Source organism: Oncorhynchus tshawytscha, linkage group LG32, assembly GCF_018296145.1.
Source record: "Oncorhynchus tshawytscha isolate Ot180627B linkage group LG32, Otsh_v2.0, whole genome shotgun sequence".
Classification (NCBI taxonomy): domain Eukaryota; kingdom Metazoa; phylum Chordata; class Actinopteri; order Salmoniformes; family Salmonidae; genus Oncorhynchus; species Oncorhynchus tshawytscha.
The window spans coordinates 15,485,333-15,510,564 of record NC_056460.1 but is presented as its reverse complement, the minus strand read 5'-3'; the positions used below and the strand labels follow the sequence as shown (position 1 = coordinate 15,510,564).

General features: G+C 44.6%; 1 protein-coding gene across 6 annotated transcripts in view; it reads left to right on the top strand.

Annotated features, from left to right (window-relative positions):
- The first annotated feature begins 16 nt into the window (after nt 1–16).
- Nucleotides 17–25,232, top strand: part of LOC112230245 (girdin) — a 28,123-nt gene continuing 2,907 nt past the window's right edge. Inside the window, exons 1-28 of one of the 6 annotated variants that reach the window (XM_042310725.1) lie at nt 17–120; nt 807–937; nt 1,045–1,136; nt 3,526–3,631; nt 6,403–6,472; nt 7,308–7,366; nt 7,600–7,683; nt 10,155–10,274; nt 10,697–10,866; nt 12,147–12,228; nt 12,785–12,943; nt 13,287–13,433; nt 13,769–13,913; nt 14,162–14,346; nt 14,523–15,030; nt 15,343–15,616; nt 17,423–17,549; nt 17,859–17,989; nt 18,241–18,382; nt 18,522–18,695; nt 19,007–19,168; nt 19,609–19,886; nt 20,244–20,387; nt 20,635–20,821; nt 21,547–21,692; nt 22,632–22,724; nt 22,896–23,128; nt 24,857–25,108. In XM_042310725.1, the coding sequence (XP_042166659.1) occupies nt 875–937; nt 1,045–1,136; nt 3,526–3,631; nt 6,403–6,472; nt 7,308–7,366; nt 7,600–7,683; nt 10,155–10,274; nt 10,697–10,866; nt 12,147–12,228; nt 12,785–12,943; nt 13,287–13,433; nt 13,769–13,913; nt 14,162–14,346; nt 14,523–15,030; nt 15,343–15,616; nt 17,423–17,549; nt 17,859–17,989; nt 18,241–18,382; nt 18,522–18,695; nt 19,007–19,168; nt 19,609–19,886; nt 20,244–20,387; nt 20,635–20,821; nt 21,547–21,692; nt 22,632–22,724; nt 22,896–23,128; nt 24,857–25,108 (4,333 nt within the window). In that variant the 5' untranslated portion in view covers nt 17–120; nt 807–874. The other 5 variants (XM_042310729.1, XM_042310726.1, XM_042310724.1 and 2 more) reach the window with 5 other exon arrangements.

Below are 25,232 nucleotides of genomic sequence, written 5' to 3'. Positions count from 1 at the left end.
ATTAAGGTCAAAGATATTTTAGACAGCTCTATTAGCACTTTTTGCTCCTGCGGATTAGCACCAACTCGGGATTATTTGATATGGGTGGTGGCATCAGGAATGTGCGATGGTTTGACTGAGGTTAGTGTGTTATCAGTCTCGTTTTGTCATGACAAAGATACGGACCGGTACACAGATACGATTTATTCAGAGTGAGGGATCATTGTAACTTTTTTTGCACATTTTGTGTAGCTACTTTCCCGGCACTGCGTCACTCGTAGGTTGAGTGTCCCGCAACAGAACGTCAAATTGTAGGTGGTGGATACTGATACGCGCGTGCATGTGTTTTTGTACGGGAAAGAGAGTGAGGAGTGGAGAGAAAGAGGGAGGTAACGTTAGGTATGTGCCACCTGACTGCCTGCAGATGTCTTTGCAGCAGCAGGGAATGGACCTGACAAGGGATGTAGGTGACAGAATACATTTGCGGGGGAAATGCCAATGGAATTTTTTTGAACAATGCGTGTCCACGGCTACATATCGACATCTTTTCAAAACAAATGATGTAGCATGTTAGTTTGTTAGCGACAAAAGTGCGTACGGGGCTTATTATGCAGTCTCACTGCGGCTGCAGCAGGGAGCTACTTGAATTCTCAAATAGTTTTACTAAAGCGACGGGATCTTTGCCGACCACAAGAAATGCTGCAGGCTTTCCCACAATGACAGTGGCTGTGTCCTGCGTTTCATTCACCTCTAGGGATAGGACGAATGTTTGAATAAAGAGTGTTCTCTGTTTATCAAGCAAACGATCTCTCTTTTGACGCCTACAGAAGTCATCATCAAATCCAATATGTTTTGCTGATAAAGGATCGATCAATCATCAAGGACATCGATCAAGATGGAAAGCGAGGTTTTTCTTCCCCATCTGGAGCAATTTATGCTCAGCCCGCTTGTCATTTGGGTAAGTACCCTTCTGCATGTTAAAAATGTAGCTATGATAAATGTCCTTGGCGTTGATTTTCATATTAATAACCAAATAATGATGTTTTTATTTTTTGTTTTGTTTAGGTGAAGACATTTGGGCAAAACGATGGGAACATGACATTGGATTATTCCGAGTTACTGGATGGGGTCGTTTTGAACAAGATCATGTTTCAAATGTAAGTTTAGTCTGTTTTTTGTTTTGTTTAGTTGCACATTTTGCCCTATGCACTGCAGCCAATAAGGAAGTTGGCTCTATGCCGGCCTGGTGTAGCCTAATCCAAGCCAATGAGCAGCACTGTCCAGATAAAACAGTTAGTGTAGCTGGAATTTGACACATTTTGACACCGCCGATGTCAATGATTGGCTTATCACCCGCTTCTGCTCATCTGACCGCAAGCTACAGTGTTGCTCATAATGTTGCTGTGATCATCCATGCTAATAAGGAGAGAAGTTACATAATAATAGGCTATTTAACTTGGTTGTATTTTGACTATAGTCTTAGGGCCAGTCTCTCTGCTATCATGCTAACTCCTTGTCAGTCGTTGTCATGTTTGGTGTGAAGTGGAGTTTAAGAGGAGCACAAACAGATCTGGGACCAGGCTGTTTTGACTCCCATTTTGACTCCATTTTGACTCCATTTGGGCATGCTATAATTAGAGTGAGTTCTGCTGCCAACTTCATGCAAAACAAAATGTATGTACAAAGTCATATAACACTTAACTTGTTTGTACTCCAGTCCTCTCAGAATTTAGAATTTAGCCGCATTTTAGGAATGCTATTTTTAGAGCTCTAAGTTGTGCTGGGTCGGTCAGGGTCATTCTGCCTGATATTTGTTGTTTTCAGAATGAAGTTGTGTTCTTGTCTGTTTCTGCGTGTCGGCTAGTGGATACAGCTGTTACTAACACAGCACAGAGCTGCTGAAGTTCTTGTTAACTAGTCGATGCTGCACAACAGTGTGTGCTTTGTCACTCACTTGCCCTGAAGGAGTTCATTGTTGTCTGTCTGTCTGTCTCGGTCAAGAATATGTACTGTAACGTTTCTAATTGGTTTCCAGAAAAGGTTGAGTCTGAGTCCCAGATCACTTCGTGCAGTCTTTCCAGCTCCCATTGCTGATGTGACAATGATGGCGACGAAGTTGACAAGACATTACGAAACAGATCTGGGACAAAATAGGTCCATAACCATCAAAGTCTTAAAGGAAGTCTTCAAGAGCTTACTGAGTAGCTTATTGTTGGGGTACCTTATGGCTGGGAGAATTATCATCATCACCCACCTAATCATCACAAACTGATGTCCCCTCTGATAGACAGTCATCAGTGTGGCGGGGAGTTTGTTAGACCCAAGCTGTCCAATGAAAAGGCACTATAACCCCATAGAACAACTATTATTATGGGTAGAAATAGCCTAGTTCTGAACCCGAGGTACCTTTTTGGGTGTGTAATATCAATTTCTAGGACTAATGTGGTATGTTTGAAGGGACCCCAAATAACTAGAGGTTTAAACAAATATACATATCCTGTCTTCTTGGGGATAAGAGCGTCTGTCACAGTCTGGCTAAAAAACAATACACCCCCCCACACACACACACACATACATACATACATACACACACACACACACACACACAATGCTGGGGCCTGCCGGTGGGTTAGGTTTAGGATAATCCCTTGGATTGCATGGAGACCCTCTGGATTAGGGGCTTGTTGATAGTGTTTAGTTTTATGTGGAGAGCGAGACAGGTGGCAGGGAGGGAGACAGTAGTGGCTCAGAGACCTACAGGAGACTGGGGTCATCCTCATTCGGGCTCACAGTAGTAAAACATTTTGCAACGGGAATCGAACATATGTGTTTCTTATTGGACCAGTTCAGGTAGTCCCTCCCTGTTTTGGAATGTTTGCTTCCATTTGCTGACTAATGAATACAGCCATGGACAGATACCAGGGTACATCCTGCCAAATAGGTTTAGGTCACTGTGTCAGTCAGATTGCCAGTCGTTGGGGAAATTTAAATGGCAGGGAAGGGAGTGGATGAGTGAAGGGAGGGCTCTTTTAGGTGCTTGAGTGGAGTGTTGCTAGCCTGGTACCAGATCTGTTTGTGCTGTCTTCCCAACTCACACGTGTCAAGGACCATAGGAGTTAGAAAAACTGAGCAAACAGATCTGGGACCAGGCTAGAGTGGAGCAGGCTGATGCTATAGCTAGAGAGCAGCTACCATTTGGCTGTGAATTCATCATGCCATGAGCCTGACAGGGGGAATGATGTAATGGGGCAGAAAAAGAGGGAAAAACAGAGAGAGAGAGCTAGAAGCAAGTTTGATGGGAGTTAAAGCCAAGTTTAGTCAGATGTACTATATATTTATAGCACCTGGCTTACCACATAACTCACCACCTCTTTGGCTGTAGAAATAGCATCTAATACATCTTAGAAATAGCATTTACATTTAATGTCATTTCATTTCCCTCAGAAATCACACCGGTAACACTTGACCATCTTTGTGGCTGTAGCTAAAATACGCTGTTGTAATTAAGTTGCTATAACGTTATTATAATGTTTTCATTCTCCTCAGAAATCCCAAAGCGACTCTTCCGAGCGTCAACAAAGTGAACGACGACCCCAGTCAGAGGATTCTGAACCTGACCGCTCTCATCCGTCAAATCAAAACCTATTACCTAGTGAGTTGCAGTTCTGGATGTTCCCTCTTAGTTAAGTTTCCACCATTAAACATTCCTCCCTTTTATACTGTGTGGAACATTTGAGTTTGAAAGATTGGCAAGTCAAACCACATTCGTTCTAGGGAAGGGACACGCACACACACACACTCACAGTCTCAATAAATGCATGATGGGAAGGGTTAATACCCTCTAAGTGAGGACATCTGGTCCACGGCCCTGGCCTGATCTGGTCGGCCACCAGGCCACCCACCAGACTGTCAACCAGGCTCTTCTTAAGACGACTGCCCTAAATATCACCACATCCACCATGTAAACATCTGTGCCATCAGTGTGTGTCGTTAGGTAGGCTACAGTAATGCCTGTGCCATCAGTGTGTGTCATTAGGTAGGCTACAGTAATGCCTGTGCCATCAGTGTGTGTCGTTAGGCAGGCTACAGTAATGCCTGTGCCATCAGTGTGTGTCGTTAGGTAGGCTACAGTAATGCCTGTGCCATCAGTGTGTGTCGTTAGGCAGTCTACAGTAATGCCTGTGCCATCAGTGTGTGTCGTTAGGCAGGCTACAGTAATGCCTGTGCCATCAGTGTGTGTCGTTAGGTAGGCTACAGTAATGCCTGTGCCATCAGTGTGTGTCGTTAGGTAGGCTACAGTAATGCCTGTGCCATCAGTGTGTGTCGTTAGGTAGGCTACAGTAATGCCTGTGCCATCAGTGTGCGTCGTTAGGCAGGCTACAGTAATGCCTGTGCCATCAGTGTGTGTCGTTAGGTAGGCTACAGTAATGCCTGTGCCATCAGTGTGTGTCGTTAGGCAGGCTACAGTAATGCCTGTGCCATCAGTGTGTGTCGTTAGGCAGGCTACAGTAATGCCTGTGCCATCAGTGTGTGTGTCGTTAGGCAGGCTACAGTAATGCCTGTGCCATCAGTGTGTGTCATTAGGCAGGCTACAGTAATGCCTGTGCCATCAGTGTGTGTCGTTAGGTAGGCTACAGTAATGCCTGTGCCATCAGTGTGTGTCGTTAGGTAGGGAGAGCGAGAGAGTCCCTCTCAGTCACGACTGTCTATCTGTCTAATGCTGCGGTTTGGATGAAAAACAGAGCAATTATACAGATATAAGATCAGTAGGGATTGGGAAATAGAGAATTAAGGTTTTCTTCCAGTGGGTTAGAATATATAGTACAGTGTGAATGTGTGATAGCCCCGAGACATACTTTATATTGTTATATTTCCAGTATGGAGATCATTTTGAAACCGAATTTAGCTAGTTTGTTTGTATGAAACACAATTATTCTAGTGTCTGTATTTATTTACAGGGCATGCATTTGTACAAACCCTCATCATACAGCACACACAGTGTGTCATTACAGTATATCATCTAGAAAAATACATGAAGAATGATAGTCTTTTGAAATGATATTGTCGTAGTTTATACGTAAAGGGTATCTATCCAGCAATCTACTTTCCCAAGGGTTTGATTTGGATTCTTGCTCTGCAAAAAAAAAAAAAAACAGGAAAGAAACACCAAGAACAATCAGGATATCTAATGAATTCCCCTCAGAATCCCTTATGGGCCCCGGTCAAAAAGGAGTGGATTGCAATTTGGGAGGTATGCTAAGATGGCAAATGAAGACGGCAGCTCTCCTCTCGCTCTCTGCAGTAATGTAGGCTACAATGCTTGATCAAAAGATGAAATGGAGTCTGTTTCCCAGACACTATCATTTCAGGACAGATTCAAATTCTGTCATATTTAAACATAATTATTTTGGGATGGAATTGGCCTAGTTTGTGTTAGTCTTAGATTTGTGCATTTTGCGACAGGATTTTTAAAGATATATTATTTTTGTCATATTCAGCTGCAACGTTGCAGCTGTAATCTCTATGTCAAATTTATCCAAGTCTTATTTTGTGTGTAGTGCACCAATCACTGGTTGAAGAGATGATTTTACCTCAACTCTGCTACAAACCGCAGTCAGAAAAATGGACTTCACTTCATAATCAGATTTTAGCTCGAGGGGGAAATCAAAGTGACCCCAGAGCCCAGTCCCTTGAACATTCCTCACTGGAAATGGGTCGCGGTCACTGGAAAAATGTACTGGTTGGTTGGATGACAGTGGTTGATTTTACTGCATCACAGCTGCATGGCTCGCCAGACTGGAACTCTCTTACTAGGGACTTTACTAATTGTTTCCTGGACGTAAGAGGGGGCCTGGTTTTCCCAATGGGAAATTAAACACTGCATTACACATTCACACCACATTAGCCTAGCTAGCCACTGTAGCGACCAACAAACAGACATGGGTTCAAATAGTATTTAGTGTCTTTCCAATACTTTCGCTGTGCTCGATTGAGCTTACCCTGGAACCAATGGAATAGTCCCTGAAGTGCAAACCCCTCCCACCTGGCACTCGACGCAGGCTAAATAAAATGTGCTACATATTTGAAAAAAAATACAAATATTTTATTTGAACTCAGGTCTGGTCAACAATTCCCCAGACTGGAAAGTGCCTTGGCACCACTGGCGTTATAGGCTGAAAGGGTTATGCATAAAGAAGCACCAAAGAAACTGCCCATTTCTTACAGCCATTCTGATCCCTCTCCGTCTGTTGGCACCAAGTCGACACATTTAAATGCCTGACTATACAATCCCAACCCTACTCATTCAGATAGCATTGGCCAGATCCCAACAGTGTTTTTTTTTTGTCCTCCTGTCTCACTCTTTCGTTGTCCTTTTCTGTACCCATCCTCCCTCTTTCATCCCCCCTTTTCTCTCTTTCCTAGGAGACTCTGAGGCAGCTGATCATGATGCCCTTACCCAGCGTGTTGCTGCTTGGCAGGACTCCTCACTGTGGTGTGTTTGCCCACCATGCCCACACCGTCTTACATTCTGTTGAGAAACCCAAAGAGAGAGCAGTACACCCTTTGAATTCTACCGGTGGCCATTGAATTCTATGTGAAGTACAGTTCTACTATAGTTCCACAGATGTAGCATCTTCATTTGATCACCCTGTTGTTGCCGGAAATGTCGAACTTCTATTGTATTCAATGTTTAAAGACTTTTAAAGTTGCTCATATCCACTTAAAAATGTCCGACTTGATTTGCCCCAACAACATTTTTATCAACCATTACAGAAATGTTCATAAATTATAATCCACACAATAATTCACATTTCCTGTTGCTGCAGGATTCTTTTCCGTCTATGAGAAAGTGGTCAAATGAAGATCCTACTTGTAGACTTGGTTTGCCAGTCACACACGTCTGTTGAGAGACTAGAAATACCAACTGTATCTGTGCTGCATAATTAAGTACAGTTTGTAAGATGATTGACACCATCATACAGTTTGCAGTATCATCCTTCCATTTGTTGTCCATGACATACCATGACATAATATAATTATTCAAATGAGTAAACTGAACTCAAACCAGACCAGTTAATTTGCAATGCTGCCCTATAAATTGACCTCAAAACTCCTATAAGACAGACTTTGAGAGCCTTCGCTGTCTGTGTCTTCAGCAGATGTGTAATTCAAATGCACACCATCAGTCTGATAGATGTGCTAGCCTTGGTGACAGGCTCTGGCCTGATGAGTGACCCAAATTCACACAGCAGCCTGTTAGACTACATCTGAATCTCCTTTAATCTGAATTTAATGTGGGGGTTGTATTTTGGGGGTTTTCTCCTCAGAGCAAAGTTTGGAGGAAATGAAGAAATTACTTCTTCTCTTATTGGGCTGTGCTGTCCAGGTAGGAGGAGTTGGAGGGGTGTGTCACTGTGTGTGTAGTTGTGTGTCACTGTGTGTGTTTGCTTGCTTTTATTTGTCTGAAATTCAAATGGAAAGATGTTGTTTTAGCTGGCTCATAATTGAGGATTTGAAGGGGACCCCTGTTTCACCTCACCAACAGGATGTCTGTCCCCCAGGCTAGGCTACACACACTCATTAAGACCCTAATCTACTATACCCACTGTGTGTTTTCAGTGTGAGAAGAAAGAGGAGTACGTCGAACGCATCCAGACTCTCGACTTTGACACGAAAGCAGCAATAGCTGCTCATATCCAAGAGGTAGAGTATCTCGTTCCACGTTGCGCTTGTCCCTGGTCTGTGGGTGACAATGACAGCAGTAGAGTCGGCAAGACAGATCTGGGACTCAGGCTAGCTTGTTCCACATTCAGTAACATGCATGTTTCTCTTATGTGGAAGTATTAGTCATTGAGGACATGATAAGGGCAGGCTAGCCATTTGCAAACTGTTTATAACAACATGCACCAAACTGTGTTGTGATTGAAATAATTATCCTTTTTTAAAAAGCATTAGAAACATTCATTTTACAGTAATACGTTAAAGGTCCTGTATAACCATCAGGCTTTTAGTAATTAACAACAACATAATAAATGCATTTGGCATGTGTAAATACATTTTACATGTGGGTGGTCCCGGGAATCGAACTCAATACCCTGGCATTACAAGCACCACACTCTACCAATTGAGCTACAAAGGACTACATGGTTAGCTTTTATATCACATTTATCCCACATGTATTTATTTAGGAGAACATTGTATTTAGTTCATATTAGAAATTACGTTATTATTTCCCCCAAGTAATAGAAGTTCACATGGAACTTAAGGTCATAGGTCATTTTGTAATTTTTATTAGGATCCCCATTAGCTAACACCGTAACGCTAGTTAATCTTCCTGGGGTCCAACACCAATTAACAAGACATTACAAACAATCACAATCAAGTGTTCACAAACATTCAACATTTAGACAATACAGACAATTCAAATACCTGACAGGAAACACATTTAACATTCAGTTGATGCTTTCTATTTCCTGTCCAGTCATATGGTCTATTGCATTAGATGTTGTTTTATTTTATTCTTGAAGGTGGATTTACTTTTTGCCTGAGAAATATGGATTGGTAAAGAGTTCCATTCAGCTATGCCTCTATATAAAACTGTAGATTTAAGGCGATTTGTCCTTGGGTTAGGTTGTTTTAGCTGCCCTGAATTTGCCTGTCTGGTTTGGTGGTTATGTGTTTTGTTAGTATGTAATAACTGGACTGAAAAATGCAGTGTGTTTTTAAAAAATAGAACATTCCTAAAGAAAATCAGAAGACTGGATAGTAATTTGTTTTGAACGTGAAGCCATGAGAGATTCTGATGCATTTGGATAATATTCATACGGTTAGATCAATGAAGAGAATCTGGCTGCCCTGTTAGGAGACATTTGGAGATTTTTTAGATCTTTCTTTGCTGGAGATGACCATATAACTGGACAGTACTCTAAGTGTGATAGGACCAGGGATTGACCATGTAACCAGACAGTACCCTAAGTGTGATAGGACCAGGGATTGACCATATAACCAGACAGTACTCTAAGTGTGATAGGACCAGGGATTGACCATGTAACCAGACAGTACCCTAAGTGTGATAGGACCAGGGATTGACCATATAACTGGACAGTACTCTACGTGTGATAGGATCAGGGATTGACCATGTAACCAGACAGTACCCTAAGTGTGATAGGGGACCAGGGATTGACCATATAACTGGACAGTACTCTACGTGTGATAGGATCAGGGATTGACCATATAACTGGACAGTACTCTACGTGTGATAGGATCAGGGATTGACCATATAACTGGACAGTACTCTTAAGTGTGATAGGATCAGGGATTGACCATATAACTGGACAGTACTCTACGTGTGATAGGATCAGGGATTGACCATATAACTGGACAGTACTCTACGTGTGATAGGATCAGGGATTGACCATATAACTGGACAGTACTCTACGTGTGATAGGATCAGGGATTGACCATATAACCGGACAGTACTCTACGTGTGATAGGATCAGGGATTGAATCACATGATTCAGTGTGCTAGATGTTACATACTCTGAACAGGTCACGAGCAATGCAAACTAAATGAAAAGGCTTTCTGATTCCCCAGGAACGAATACCAAAGGAACGTTCTAGCACGTGTTGTCTTGTCTGCGTGACAACAATACACAGTGCTCTGTCACTGTTACCCAGCACGATCATCAAGCGCTTATTGGGAACAGTGTGCAATGAAAAATGAAAAACTGTCATTGCATTGCCAGTCTTCCATTGTAGCCAATCTAGTCACAGAGGCACTCCTACTTGGTTGCCAATAACATGGTCCAAACATTGTCATTTGAAACACATGTGCTGGGTGTTTCGCAACATTAGAGGATGTGTCTAATAACACACATAGATGCTGCTAAAAGACCTGCACAATATTTCACTATACTTGACTACACACACTAACGTGTTTTTAGGGTAATTTATCATGGAGTGGTACCTATGTACAGTATCATTCCACATACTGCTTTGAGGTACATATATAGGGAGAATGGAGTGAATGGAATGGCGTCAAACCATGTGTTTGATTTATTTGATCAAATTCCACTCGTTCTGCTGCAAACTTTACCACGAGCCCGTCCTCACCAACCTACGGTGCTGTAAATCATTGTGACTGCAACTCTCTGTTCCTCCCTGTGATTGGTCAGGTTACCCACAGTCAGGACAGTGTACTGGACCTCCATTGGCTGGAGGCCAGCGAGCTCTGTGCTGAGGACCTAGAGACCCTGTTCAGGCGCCTGGTGGACCAGAGAGACACACAGCTGGAGGTAGGGGGTTATAAATGGGTTATGGAGGGGTTATGAAGGGTTATGAATGTGTTATGTTATCCTTATGTAGGCCTGGTGGGCCAGAGAGACACACAGCTGGAGGTAGGGGCCACTGTTGACACACTGCACAGTGTTTATAGGTTTGACCTTGCTGAGTCATACAACATATTGCTGTGCCATAAAATATTCTGTAATTTGACGATAATGTATTTCAATGGAATATCTTTGAGCATTGTCTTACTAGGCTTTTATAGCAGTAGTTACTGATTTACTTTTATATTGATCTGTGATGAAATGGAGGAACTTGAAATGGAGGAACTTGAAATGGAGGAAGTTGCACTTGAAATGACAGGTGAAGGAGTGTCATTTCCTGTCCTATTTTCATCTTTCCTCCCTCCGTTCTTTTCTCCTCCCCACCCCAGACTATTTTAGAGCTAATGCAGGAGAGAGAGTCCACCCCGTCACCTTCTCCGCCCAGCACCCAGTCCCCCAGTGACTGTCCCAGCATGCAACAGCTGGCGGCCTCCCACCAGCACCTGTCTGTGGAGCTGGCCGACTCCAAGGCCAAGGTCAGACGGCTGCGCCAGGAGCTGTGAGTAGTCAGATAAGGACACTCCCAATCCCAACCATCCCACTCAGTGGTCATAAAGTAACCTGGGCATGACAATGACAGCCATGGGGTTGGCAAGACGACATAAACAGATCTCGAATGCAGGCTAAGCATAAATGTATTTGAAAGGCACAATCTGTCATTTTAACAGTAATGCAGTACTGCTTCAGGACTTTCTGAGTCATCTTCCACCCAACTGCTCATTGTGTTTAGAGGATACATATGTCATTTCCCTAACCCAGCGGTAGAGGATATACTGTATGTAAGCCTTCTTTAAAGACCTCAAAAGCACCCTAGGGCACCTTAATTCCTTGTTTTATATTCTGTACAACATTTGAAATAGCATGAATAAGACCAACTCGTTTTTTAAGACTTAATTGAAAGCAAATTCTGTAAGTGAGAGAGAGAGAGACAGAGAGAGACAGAGAGAGAGAGAGAGAGAGAGAGAGACAGAGAGAGAGAGACAGAGACAGAGAGAGTCTTCCTTAATGGATACAGGAGAAGGTGTCTGGGGATAGTTTGGCCCAGATTCTCTCCCTGGCCTGCCTTGGCATGAACCACCAAGGCCTTGCATCGCCATTGTCCCACATTCGCCCTCTGCCACCCCCCAGACCTGATTCAGCCCTTCATCTCTCTCTTTTATCGCTTTCATTGTCTAACTGGGATATGCTGACTCAAGCCCCCGGGCTGTACAGTATCCTCATAATGCAACCCAACACTATCTGTTCTGTCCCTAGAAATGCTTTAGTTTGTAGTGCACACTTGATGTCAACAAAGTGATAGGTTTGTGAGAAAACATGTACGAGAGAAGCTTTTCTCCTAGGGTTCTAAAAAATAGTCATGCCGTAGTACTGGCCAGTATGTTGCTACTTCCCAGAGAAACTGGGGGTGGAGGAAGTGATGGTCTGGGTGCTGCAGTGTGTGGTGGAATGTGGCCAAGCAAGCAGGAGCCAGGCATCCCATATCTGCACTCTTTAAAAAAAAAAAGGGTCCCAAAAGGGTTCTACAGGGAACCAAAAGGGGTTCTTCAAAGGGTTCTCTTATATAATATTAAATTGAACATGTTAAATGTCTTCTCCAAGAGCTGTATATAATGGCTGTATGACTTGACCTACTGTATCTGTCTGAGTGGATGGGGGGTAGAAGTCGGGACTGTGCGTGTGGCGTGCATGCGTTTGTGCGGCATCATTAAGAAAAGCTATGCATACTTACACCATCCCTCTCCATCTCTTTCCCTCCCTCCCTCCCTCCCTCCCACTCAGAGAGGAGAAGAGTGAGCAGGTACTGGACTGTAGACAGGAGCTGGAGAACATGGAGGCTGAGTTCAAGAGGATTCAACAGGAGGTAGAGAGAAGTGACGCACGCACACACACACACACACACACACACGCACACACACACACACATGGACCTCCTCACTAACCCTCAGTAACATGACACACAGTATCCTTACTTCTATCAGAGATTATTCAGATGAATGTACACTATGCTTTAGTGTAGATCAAGCCTTAGTGCTTAGCTAGTGACAGTGGCTACACCTCAACACCGTTTTCGACAACAGTACGAAAGCTGCAGCTTGATCTCCTGAGTTCCTCAATCTGTTTTCCTGAAAGGAGAATGAGAGATTTCCTATTTATTTTCATGCCTAAAACATGTTTCTACATCAACTGGGTTACATGGTCAGGGAAACCTCTCAGAAATTCAATGAAATTCAATGACTTTAATCTTCCAAAGATAAATACAGTGTAGATAGTTTTGTTTAAACTGTAGATGTATTTTAAGACAGGAGCTACTTCCCAGCATTTTCCTCTCCCCACTTGAGAGAACATTTGCCGTTTATTTACCTCACGACGGTGTCCCATGGATGCAAAACTCTTTCCCGTGTCGGTGTCCGTATCAGAACTCTGTGTTGCTAGCGGAGGCCCGGTCAGCCCGTACGTACCGTGACGAGCTGGATGCCCTGAGAGAGAGGGCCATCAGGGCTGACAAGCTGGAGAGCGAGGTGGGACGATACCGCGAGAAGCTGCACAACATGGAGTTCTACAAGGCCAAAGTGGAGGTACGGTAGCGTACGGAGAAACACATTCAATACTCTGACTATAGCATGATCAACAGCCACATTGAAAACAAAATGCGGTTTTACCTTCAAATGTGAATTTTGTCCTCAGTTAAATTTATATCCGAACGTTTCAGAATGCAAAACACCACAGCTACTAATATTTCAAATAAATTGTTAAGGTTTTACAAATGACTGTTATCGCACTTTGCAAAAAACTTAGCTAGATCTCAAACAATACTTCACGTATTTCATCATTTAACAATTGACATAAATCTGCTGTTATCATGTACCCGACAGGGGTTTCTTTGTTTGTAACAGCCTTGATTTGTGTCTCATCTTGTAGGAGCTGAAGGAGGATAACTCTGTGTTGTTGGAGACCAAGGCTGTACTGCAGCAGCAGCTGGAGGGGTGGAGGGCCCGCTCTGATAAACTACACCAGCTAGAGAAACACAGTCTGCTGCTCAACGCCAGGGTCCACGTCCTGGAACAGGTAGAAAACATGGACTATTATGCAGTGGATTACATGTATGTAAACGGTGGTCAATATCAACATTGTGGGGAAACAGGTTAAAGGTTAAGGGAAGGATGGGGAAGGGACTGGTCTTAGTGCAGGGGAGGATGTGTATTGGAAGATACATGCGATGGAACAGGTTGATGGACAAAGAGGATCATACATGCTTGGATTATGTTGGGGACATGTGTGTGCCGTGGTCAAAAGGTCATACGTTCAACGAAGATCAGATCGAGAAATAGGAAGTTGAATATCTTTAGAATAACAACGTCATCTCCCCCCTCGTCCTCTCTCTCTCTCTCGACCCTTCCCAGGAGAAGGAGGTGGACAGGAGGCGCATGGAGGAGCTGCAGGAGGAGAACCTGGCCCTGGAGCTGGCCCAGAGGAGGAGCATGGAGGAGTCACAGCACCTGGGATGGGAGCTGGAGCAGCTGTCCAGGAGCCCCGACAACTCACAGGGTAAAGGCTGACAGACTCTTTCTACCCACTTCCTCTGCCCTGTGGGAGCTGTTGTAACTTATGGGAAGAGAATTGACACGTGAAATATCATTCTAACGTTATGGGCTATTCTATATGGCACAAAAAGGATAACTTCAATAAGATCATTCAGTCAGTCAGTCATTATCTCACGTGTCTGTTCATAGTGGAGGTTATGTAACAGCTAGTTCGTATTCCTGTCATCCTTTCGGTCTGATGGTTGTGTTCAGGTCAGAAGTCTCTGGGTGAGGAGGTGGTTGAGGGGACCAGGAGTCGTCTGCTGCGGCTGGAGAGAGAGAACCAAAGCCTGCTCAGGACCATAGAGGAACTGAGAGCTGCTGACCTCAGCCTGGGACCGCAGCACAACCATAACCATGAGCACATGCGGAGGGACGGCCAGCGACCCACGAACACGGTAACTAGCCAGGGACCACGACACAAACATGAACACAATAGCCACACACAGCTGCTCAGGGAGCACACATACAACCATCAACCCACACATTCGGATTCCGGCGACTCTATTGAACTATAGCAGTGAACGGTGCTATTTCCATGTGAAAATGTTGGTCGTGTTTCCTTGTTTATTAGGCTGAGGTGGTTAGAGAGTACCTTGGCAGTTTAGACAACACCTCCTGGGAGCAGTCTGAATTGGTCATCAAAGAGGATTGTGACATTGACATAGACACATCACATCACAGGGACCCAAAGTGCAACGGAGTGTCGGTTGACCTAGAAGGAGAGATTGACCGACTGGAGCGAGAGAGCGAGACCCTCAAGGAGAAGATGGACCTTCAGAAGCAAGAGAAAGGCCAACTCGAAGACAGAGAGTCTTGCGATCTGAGTGACCCCATGGCTGACCTGGAAGCAGAAGCTAAAGACAACACCCGCAATCTCCTTCAACCAGGCGCTTCAGTGTCTCTGACTCGTGATACCTCACCCTGCTCTAAGAACAAGAGTCCACGTCGGGAGAACAGTAGCACGGAGCTGCAGACAAGGGCTTTCTCTTCATCCATGAAGCACACAGAGCGTCTGGAAGCGAAGTGTAGAGCCCTGGACACAGAGAACCAGCGGCTTCAGGCTGCCCTGGACAACACAGGTTGGTCTTCTGGGAGAATGTTGTGGTACTGCTGTCTCTTTGTAGCGTTTGGCTCTGTTGCGTTAGATACAGGGGCATTGAATGGGCAATGTGATGCACTTTATTTGTTCAGGGATCCATATGCTTGTTGATTGTTTTGCTCTGTATGCCGGCAAACCTAATAATTGATGATTGGTGATTAATGAAGTAGCCTATATTAATTCAGACTTTTTTTTTTTCATCCACCTACCCACGCACATGCCCATCCATCCAACCACCTATCCATCCACCCCACCCCCACACCCTTCCATCCATACATCCACTCCCCTCCAGGCCGGAAGCTCCATCGGCTGGAGGCCGAGGTCCACGAGCTGGAGGCTGAGAACCAGATCCTGCAGGCTGGGCTGGAGGAGCTGAGGATCTCCTCGCGGCGCATGGAGCAGCTAGGTCAGGAGAAGCAGACCCTGGAGCAGGAGGCTTCTTGCCTGGAGAGAGACAAGAGGAGGCTGGAGAAGGAGAACCGCAGGCTGAGGCAACAGGCAGAGATCCAGGACTCTACCCTGGATGGGAGCAACCTGAGGGTGGCTAATCTGGAGAGAGAGAACAGGTATGATGCTAATGGTCACCATGGTATGATCGGGGTGCTAGCAACGTCAGGGTTGTGGGTTTGATTCCCGCTAGGATCACATGTACAGTTGAAGTCGGAAGTTTACATACACCAAATACTTTTAAACTCAGTTTTTCACAATTCCTGACATTTAATCAGAGTAAAAATTCCCTGTCTTAGGTCAGTTAGGATCACCACTTTATTTTAAGAATGTTAAATGTCAGAATAATAGTTGAAAGAATTATTTATTTCAGCTTTTATTTATTTCATCACATTCCCAGTGGGTCAGAAGTTTGCATACACTCAATTAGTATTTGGTAGCATTGCCTTTAAGTGGTTTAACTTGGGTCAAACTTTTCGGGTAGCCTTCCACAAGCTTCCCACAATAAGTTGGGTGAATTTTGGCCCATTCCTCCTGACAGAGCTGGTATAACAAGGTCAGGTTTGTAGGCCTCCTTGCTCGCACACACAAATTTTCTATAGGATTGAGGTCAGGGCTTTGTGATGGCCACTCCAATACCTTGACTTTGTTGTACTAAGCCATTTTGCCACAACTTTGGAAGTATGCTTGGGTTCATTGTCCATTTGGAAGACCCATTTGCAACAAAGCTATAACTTCCTGACTGATGTCTTCAATATATCCACACAATTTTCCATCCTCATGATTCCATCTATTTTGTGAAGTGCACCAGTCCCTCCTGCAACAAAGCACCCCCACAACAAGTTGATGCTGCCACCCCCATGCTTCACGGTTGAGATGGTGTTCTTCGGCTTGCAAGCCTCCCGCTTTTTCCTCCAAACGTAACGATGGTCATTATAGCCAAACAGTTCCATTTTTGTTTCATCAGACCAGAGGACATTTCTCCAAAAAGTATGATCTTTGTCCACATGTGCAGTTGCAAACCGTAGTCTGGCTTTTTTATGGCGGTTTTAGAGCAGTGGCTTCTTCCTTGCTCAGTGGCCTTTGAGGTTACGTCGATTTCAGACTTGTTTTACTGTGGATATATATACTTTTGTACCTGTTTCCTCCGGCATCTTCACAAGGTTCTTTGCTGTTGTTCTGGGATTCATTTGCACTTTTCGCACCAAAGTACATTCATCTCTAGGAGACAGAATGCATCTCCTTCCTGAGCGGTATGACGGCTGCGTGGTTCCATGGTGTTTATACTTGCGTACTATTGTTTGTACAGATGAACGTGGTACCTTCAGGCGTTTGGAAATTGCTCCCAAGGATGAACCAGATTTGTGCAGATCTACAATTTTTTTTCTGAGGTCTTGGCTGATTTCTTTTGATTTTCCCATGATGTCAAGCAAAGAGGCACTGAGTTTGAAGGTAGGCCTTGAAATACATCCACAGGTACACCTCCAATTGACTCAAATGATGACAAATAGCTTCTAAAGCCATGACATCATTTTCTGGAATTTTCCAAGCTGTTTAAAGGCACAGTCAACTTAGTGTATGTAAACCTCTGACCCACTGGAATTGTGATACAGTGAAATAATCTGTTTGTAAACCATTTTTGGAAAAATTACTTTTGTCATGCTCAAAGTAAATGTCCTTACCGACTTGCCAAAACAAGAGTTTGTTAACAAGAAATTGGTGGAGTGGTTGAAAAACAAGTTTTAATGACTCCAACCAAGTGTATGTAAACTTCCGACTTCAACTGTATAAAAAAGTATGCACTCGTATACAAATGTATCTCATATACAATACAATATACAAAAATGTGTGCCCTGACTGTACTGTAAATTGCTTTGGATTAAAGCACCTGATAAATGGTTTATATTTCTATGAAATGATAACAGGGGGATGGGGAAGGAGGTGGAGAGGCTGAAGGAGGTGGAGGAGAGGGTCAAGGGGCTGGAGAGGGATAACAGAGAGCTGGCCAAGCAGGGAGCGATCAACCAGAGGGCCCTGGTCACCCTGAGAGAGGTGAAGCCACTCAGATCAGCATTAGCTTCTTATGTGTGATACTCATGTATTTCAGTGTGCCTGACTTGACAGATTTGTACGTTTCCTTATGGAAAGATCAAGTTAAGCGAGCTTGAAGTCGTGGAGATTTAGATCACATGTCATGTATATATATATCAATTGTGTTTGATTTAACAGCTCTCTGATAAAGAGGTAATTGATAAATAAGTAATTGGTCACAAGAGCTTTACATGGCAGCAAGAGGAGTCACTGAACTGAAATGTGTGATGATACAAAAAGCGGATATGTCTGACCGTCGTTGCTCTGTAGGAGTTGGTGAGTGACAAGCTGAAGACCCAGCAGAGGGAGAATGAGCTGGAGAGGCTGGCCCACGAGCTGGAGATGAGAGTCCTCAACCAGGACACGTCACCACAGAGTGACGAGGAAACTCCAGACAACAGGTAAAACACTGGACACAGCGAGGTTCATGCAACTGATTTAGTCTACCCCCCACAAACCAGGTTGGGTGATAGTTACACAAATCTTCAATCAAGTTTGTGAATGGCTGTTTTATACACACAACAATAGATTGGTGAGTTATTTCTCAAGGAAATCAATTATAATCAGTGACAAAACACAGAAAAATATGTCTACTTTTCCCTCCCCCACGTGTTGTTCTAAATCCCCATTTATTTTATTTCCCTCTCCCCAGTAGGTTCAAGATGTTGGAGTCTGAGCTGGAGTCGTCTCTGAAGAGGTCCCTGCAGATCAAAGAAGACAAGATGGCTGCCGTTGAGGCTCGTCTGCAGGAGTCCTCCACCCTCAACCAGCAGCTACGTCAAGAGCTCAAGACTGTGAGTCTGGCCTAAAGTTCCTCTGTTTCAAAGGGAAACTATACCTTGTCTACATTCATTCACTTTTACATTGGAATTCTTTGTCAAAGCATATTGAAGTCCGAAGTTGAAAAATGGCCTCGATCTTGACCCCCTACAGGTACGTCTGAACTACGAAGCCCTACTGCAGAGGGAGGAGGAGGAGCATGCGGCCCGTAGCCCCACCCCTCAGAGGGAGAGTGACAGGGCGGTAAGCGAATGGCAGTGGGAGAGCCAGGAGGCCACCAGGGAGCTGCTGAGGGTCAAGGACCGCCTCATCGAGGTGGAGAGGAACGTGAGTGGAGAACTTTATGTCATCATGTTGTGACTAAGCACTAAATTTGATGCTCTTATTTCAATTTTTATATTTTCTGAAATGCATCTGACTTTGTTTAAAGGCCTCCCAATAATGACTATGGGATGATAGAAATCAAACCTACTTTACATTTTAGTCATTTAGCAGACGCTTCATTATTTCATTACATTACATTGCCACGTTAATACAAATGTTATCCATCTCAACCATACTGTTACTATGGATCAACACCAGCTTCACATTTTTTCTATGTTTTATTGACTTGTCCCTCTTTTCCTCCCCTACTGCAGAATGCCACACTGCAGGCAGAGCGTCAGGCACTGCAGGTCCAGCTCAGACAGCTGGAGACCCAGTCAGACGGCCTGCAGGCTCAGATCCTGGCCCTGCAGAGACAGACCGCCTCCCTGCAGGAGAACAACACGGCTCTCCAGACACACAACGCTAACCTGCAGGTTAGAGGAGCGACATTCCTGATATACTAATATACTCCTAGTATACTGATAAGATACTCAAAATACAGAAATACCCACACACTGATTTAATGCTTCCAAAATATGAACTTTTATTTTGAAATTAGTACTTTTATTTTGAAGTTAAATCTGTGTGCAGATATCCATTCTGAATTGGATTCATCTTGTTTTTATACCTAGGACAGACCCCACTCAAGTTGCCTCCTATAATGTCATTCTAGTAGAACCTGATACTGTAAGGCTGGTGTTACATGAAGCAGTTTGAATGCAACTTTAGTTGATTTGTTAAATGTGAACCACTTCCTATAGAGTCCTTTCATACATGGTATGAGTAGTATTTCATCTTATACAGTATAAACTCATACCTTTGAATTACAACCTTTTCATGCATAATAATCATCTCCACGCCTATCCATCCACAGGTGGAGAAGTCCACTCTGAACTCCCAGAGTGCATCACTCCTGGCCCAGAACGCTCAGCTCCAATGCCAACAATCCAGCACCGAGGGTGATAAGGAGGTGGCCATGCGTGAGCGCGAGGAGCTGCGCGGCGTGCACGACCAGCTCCTGAGGGACCACGAGAGGCTGGCGGCGCTGCACGAGAGACAAGCCATGGACTACGAGGCCCTGATGGGGAAACACGGTTGTCTGAAGAACGCCCACCGCACTCTGGAGCTGGAGCATAGAACGCTGGAGGACAGGTAGAGGAAGGGGACCAGAGGCCATTCTGATTCTGGCATGGTTCATGATATACAATTTGAATGCTTGAGTAATGGTTGCTTAAATTCCACCTCTCAACATAAAAGTACTTTTTTTTTTGTGTGTAGCTATGTAATGTTCTCGTGCAACAATGAGGATATCTGTTGTGCCACCAAGTCAAATGGATCTTGAAAAATCATGTGGATTTTAGAACTAGAGTATATAGGTTCTACCCGTTCATATTTTATCAAAGACACTCATCAATGGCTGTGACACTCATTTCCCATCCATGCAACAACAACGAAAACAGCAATCGATAGGAAAGCTCTCTAAGTAACCACGATGGTGTGTTGCTGTAGGTACAAAACCCTGCTGCAGCAGAAGGCCAAACTAGCGGGTCTGGAGAAGGCTCTGAGAGAGGAGCAGGACAAGATGTCTGTGGAGAAGGAGCAGCACAGGACCACCGCCTCAGAGTGTCGACAGCTCCGGGATGAGAAGGACTGGTGAGGGGCGCACATAGCATAACATACACACACACACACACACAGCATCTCCTAAAGATGACAAAGACTCCCTCTACACACAGCATAGCTCACCACACACATAAGCTCACAATAAAGATAGTTACAGGCCGATAGCTTTTACCTAGAATTCAGAGAACTTTGCTTGTCTAACTGTCGTTCTTATCAATATGTTTTCGCCTTACTTTGTCAGAGTGTTTCTTCTATGTATATTTCTATGTGCCCCCAGGCTGAACCAGACGTACCGTCAGCTGTTGAAGGATCAGGAGGAGCTCCAGGCGGAGCATAAGAACATGAAGACCCTGCTGAACAGCACCAAGCTGGAGCAGACCAAGCTCGAGTCCGACTTCAACAAGCTCAGAGAGCAGTACCAACAGCTAGACATCACCAGCACCAAGCTTACCAACCAGTGTGAGGTATGAAGGATATATTTAAGCAATAAGGCTCGAGGGGGTGTGGTAAATTACCAATATACCCACGGCTAAGGGCTCTTTCAAAGCACGACACAACGTGGAGTGCCTTGATACAGCCCTTAGCAGTGATATATTAGCCATATACCACAAACTCCCGAGGTGCCTTATTGCTATTATAAACTGGTTACAAACGTAATTAGACCAGTAAAATACCCGTGAAATGGGGTCTGATGTACCACAGCTGTCAGTCAATCAAAGTTCAGGGCTCGAACCACCCAGTTTCTAATAATACTTTCCCCATCCAGGTTAATTTGAGTTATAATTAAAAATATATTTACCTAAAAGAATCAATTTTAATCAATCAAAACTAAAAAAATCCAATATTCTGTACAGTTGAAGGTTTTGTTGATCGTATTGTAATGAAACAGTCAGGGAATGCGGCTCGAACCCTCCACCTTCTGACCCGAAGCCCAGTGCGCCATCGACTGTGCCACAGAAGAATGCTCGTGTGGCAAAGTCGATTCTCCAGCCTTATTAACCCAGGGTCGTTACAGCATTGCTGGCAAAGTAATTGGATTCTATATTCCCCAAGCACTATAGGAAGAGGCTATGTGAGGATATACGCATTCGCATTTGCTCTCAAAGCAGTTTTAGTGCCAGATTGATGTGTTGTAGTGATTCTATCATTAAAGAAGTCATTGACATATACTATGTGCTCTTGTGTCTAGCTGCTGAGTCAGTTGAAGGGGAACCTGGAGGAGGAGAACCGGCACCTGCTGGACCAGATCCAGACCCTGATGCTGCAGAACCGCACCCTGCTAGAACAGACCATGGAGAGCAAGGACCTGTTCCACGTAGAACAGAGACAGCACATGTAAGGGACCCGTCTATCTGGCTGAAGGCCGAGTTGTAGAGCTTTAACCCCTTGCAATCCAACTTGCGGTTAATGGACTGAATTCGAAGTTAACTGAACCAAGTGAAATAGATGTTCCACCACAAGCAGCAGACTCTGTACAGTATATCTACAGTATATAAGAGCAGAGTTTGTACAATAGTAGCTACAGCCACAGTATAGTTCTTCTCATAATGATCGACTTATGGAATGTATTCACATTATGCTAAAACAATGGGCTTCACATAGGACACAAGGCATTCCAGAGCAGCACAAAACAAAAGGCATTGATTCAGCTATAGAGCACCGTTGCACCAAAAACACAGTGCATCCCATCATATTTAGAGCACCAAAACCACTGGGCCTCTGAGTTTGACAGAGCATGGATTATTGATGTCGTCTGCCATCTGTAGTGCCAGTTTAGAAAAAAAAAGTTGACTGACCTAAAAAAAAAAAAAATCCTCTCTCTCTGCTAGCATAAACGTTGGCCTATATGGAATAATTCTCCCCCATTTTGAGTTTATCTTCTGGACATATGGGACATACTAAGCTATGTGTAATATGTAGGAAAGTATGGAAATATAACATTCACATTCTTTTAACTTGGGTCGTATTCATTGCGGCATGCAACGGAAAACGCTTTGCAACGGGAAATGGAAATGAGAGTTCCTTATTGGACGAGTACATGTAGTCCCTCACTGTTTCAGTCCATTTTCTTTCCGTTTGCTGCCTAATAAATACGACCTTGGGGTTTGATGGTGTTTAAAGGTGCCAGGTGCGACAGTGTGACGGTTGAGACAGTTCAGTCAGAGTTTATTCTGAGACGTAAACACACCAGCCATCTTTGCAGCAGCGACACCTCTTCTGTTGATGCTACCTCTCTGTGTGAAACAGTGTTTTTCTCTCTCTCCTCTCTCTCAGAGACAAGCTGAATGAGCTGAGGAGACAGAAGGAGAAGTTGGAGGAGAAGATCATGGACCAGTACAAGTTCTATGACCCCTCACCCCCACGGAGGTACAGTGCCGTTTGGAGAGGAAATCAATTCACTTTGACAGTGGCAAGATTTATTAGTTTGGATACAGTATTAGTTAGTTTTACCTGTTTATTTTTAAGACAATTTTCACATCAGGGACTAAGTTCATTCTATTCTTTATCGATTTTAACATATCTATTATATTTCCCGAGGCGTGGGAACTGGATCGCCCTGAAGATGAGGAAGCTGATGAAGCCGAGGAGCCGCGAGCGTTGTGGCCCCGCCTCCTCTTCTGACCACCATCGCTCCCTCACCCCAACACGCTCCGGCTCCTTCGAGGCCCTCCCGCCCACCTCGCCCTCTGCTTCCTGTTGCCAGGACAACGGCTCCTTCGTGGGTTCGGACGGCTCGGGTGGGTCCACCACTTCCCCCCGGAGGAGCAGCAGTGAGTATGACCTCCTTATCCCCTCCCATTGGTCCCGTCTGAGAGCCCTGATAGGCCAGTCAGAAACGGGCTGTCCAATCACGCTCCGCCATCACCGCAGGCCCACCCACCCTGCTACGAGCTATAGGCCAAGAAGAGAGAGTGACAGCTAGGCCCCTTCCCCCGCCATGGCCGACCCCGCAGCCACGGTCATCAGGGATAGAACAGAAAGATTTGGGCGGAGCCAGTTACTGCAGGGAACCTCCCCCAGCCACCACTGATTGGACAGGGAGACAGAAGTCACTCAATTGCTACATCTTTATTTGACGGCCCTACAAGACAGACTCTTCCTATTTGTATCAAGATAGAACCGCCTCCCAGGCTCTTTACACAGAGATCTATGAGAAGGAATAAAAATAATCTGTTGGAAGCTCATCTGTTGCTGTGCCATTGTGTAGGAGTCTCCTGGGTAGGAAATCATCATACACACTTGACTTCTGAAGTGGTAAGATGTAGGGCCGCTCTGTCTGTATCTACCCTGTATAGCAGGATAGCTCACCTCTGACCCTACGAGGTCCAGAGCCTGCTGGTTTTCTGTTCTACATAGTAATTAATTGCACACACCTGGTGTCCCAGGTCTAAATCAGTCCCTGATTAGAGGGGAACAATTAAAAAATGCAGTGGAACTGGCTTGGAGGGCCAGAGTGTAGTTTGAGGGCTGTGTAGTATACGTGGGTTTCTATGACAGACAGTGTATGCAGAAACACTTGTTACTTAGTGTTGCACTACGGATGTGTCTGCATGTTTCTTTATGTGGATCCTTCCCTCAATAAGGCCAAACTCGTGTTTTGTCTATTTCTGTCTATCCCCATGTCTGTTTTGTGTGTGTTAACGTGTTCTCTCCCGCCCCCTTCATTCTCCCCTGTTTCTCCCTCCCCTGTCCCTTGTTGTCCCACACTGTGAAGTGTCCACTCTGAAAATCTTTCCCCTTATGAGGAACAGACTGAAGGATAAGGACAAAGTCAAGTCCCTCTTTCGTCGTTCCGTGTGTAAGAAACATGATGGGTCGATGTCTCGTGACTACCTCATCTTGGCTGCGACCTGCCTATTTTCTCATCATTAGCGAACTATTAGCCTGGGTCCCAGATCTGTTTGTGCCGTCTTCCCAACTTCTTAGGATTGACAATTCCATACGAAGTTGGCAAGACAGCACAAACAGATCTGGGACCCAGGCTAGTGAACAATGCTTTACCTTATTCTTTAGTCTACCATTGTTTTAATGAATGCAGCAGAAATCCTCAGAGACAATACTCTTGGAATTACGTGTAGAGTTCTGCGAAGTGTGCAGCTTGGCATCCTTCCTATGATTGAGTTCAGCCATAATATTGCTATATATTGCAATTTTGATACCCATACCCACTCTTTCTCGCTGTTAGCATAAGCATCTGCCACTCTTCTGTTCTCCATGCCGTTCTGCAGAGTTGCCCACGTGGTCAGGGGAATGCTGCATTGCAGAACACTGGTACTGCAGAATGTTTTTGTTTCTCAGGACCACATTGCTGGAAGGCAGGAAGACTCTGACGGAGGTTGTGAGGCTAAAACTGTAGTTATTGATCAACGTCATACTTTTCAAGTGAAGCGTGTAGAATCTTCTCTCCTTTGAATGAAAGACAGGAAGGGAAAGAAAATATAGGACTTCCCCATTAACCAGAGGCAACTCAAGTCATCTCTCTCCACCTCCACCCCTAGCCCCAGCCCTGAATGACCTGGACAAACTGAATGACTTGGTGTACCCCTCAACCCTGTCTCAGGACCCTGAGCAGCTAGAGGGGTCAGGGGTCACAAATGACAGATCCAGGAAGGAGTCTATGACCTCATCCATGAGCGACTCCATCTTGTCCATCATCAACCATCAACACCAGCCCACCACCACTCCTTTGTTTTATCCCACCACCACTGCTGCTGCCGCTGTCACTGATGGCAATGAGCGATGTTTGACAGGTAGAGTGATTCCACCATCCATATTACCTCCTTCCATTTGACATCTTCATCTGCTAGTTTTAAGAATCATGCTACAAGGGTACATTTGCCAAGGGGTTTGAGCTACAACATCTCTATAGGGATT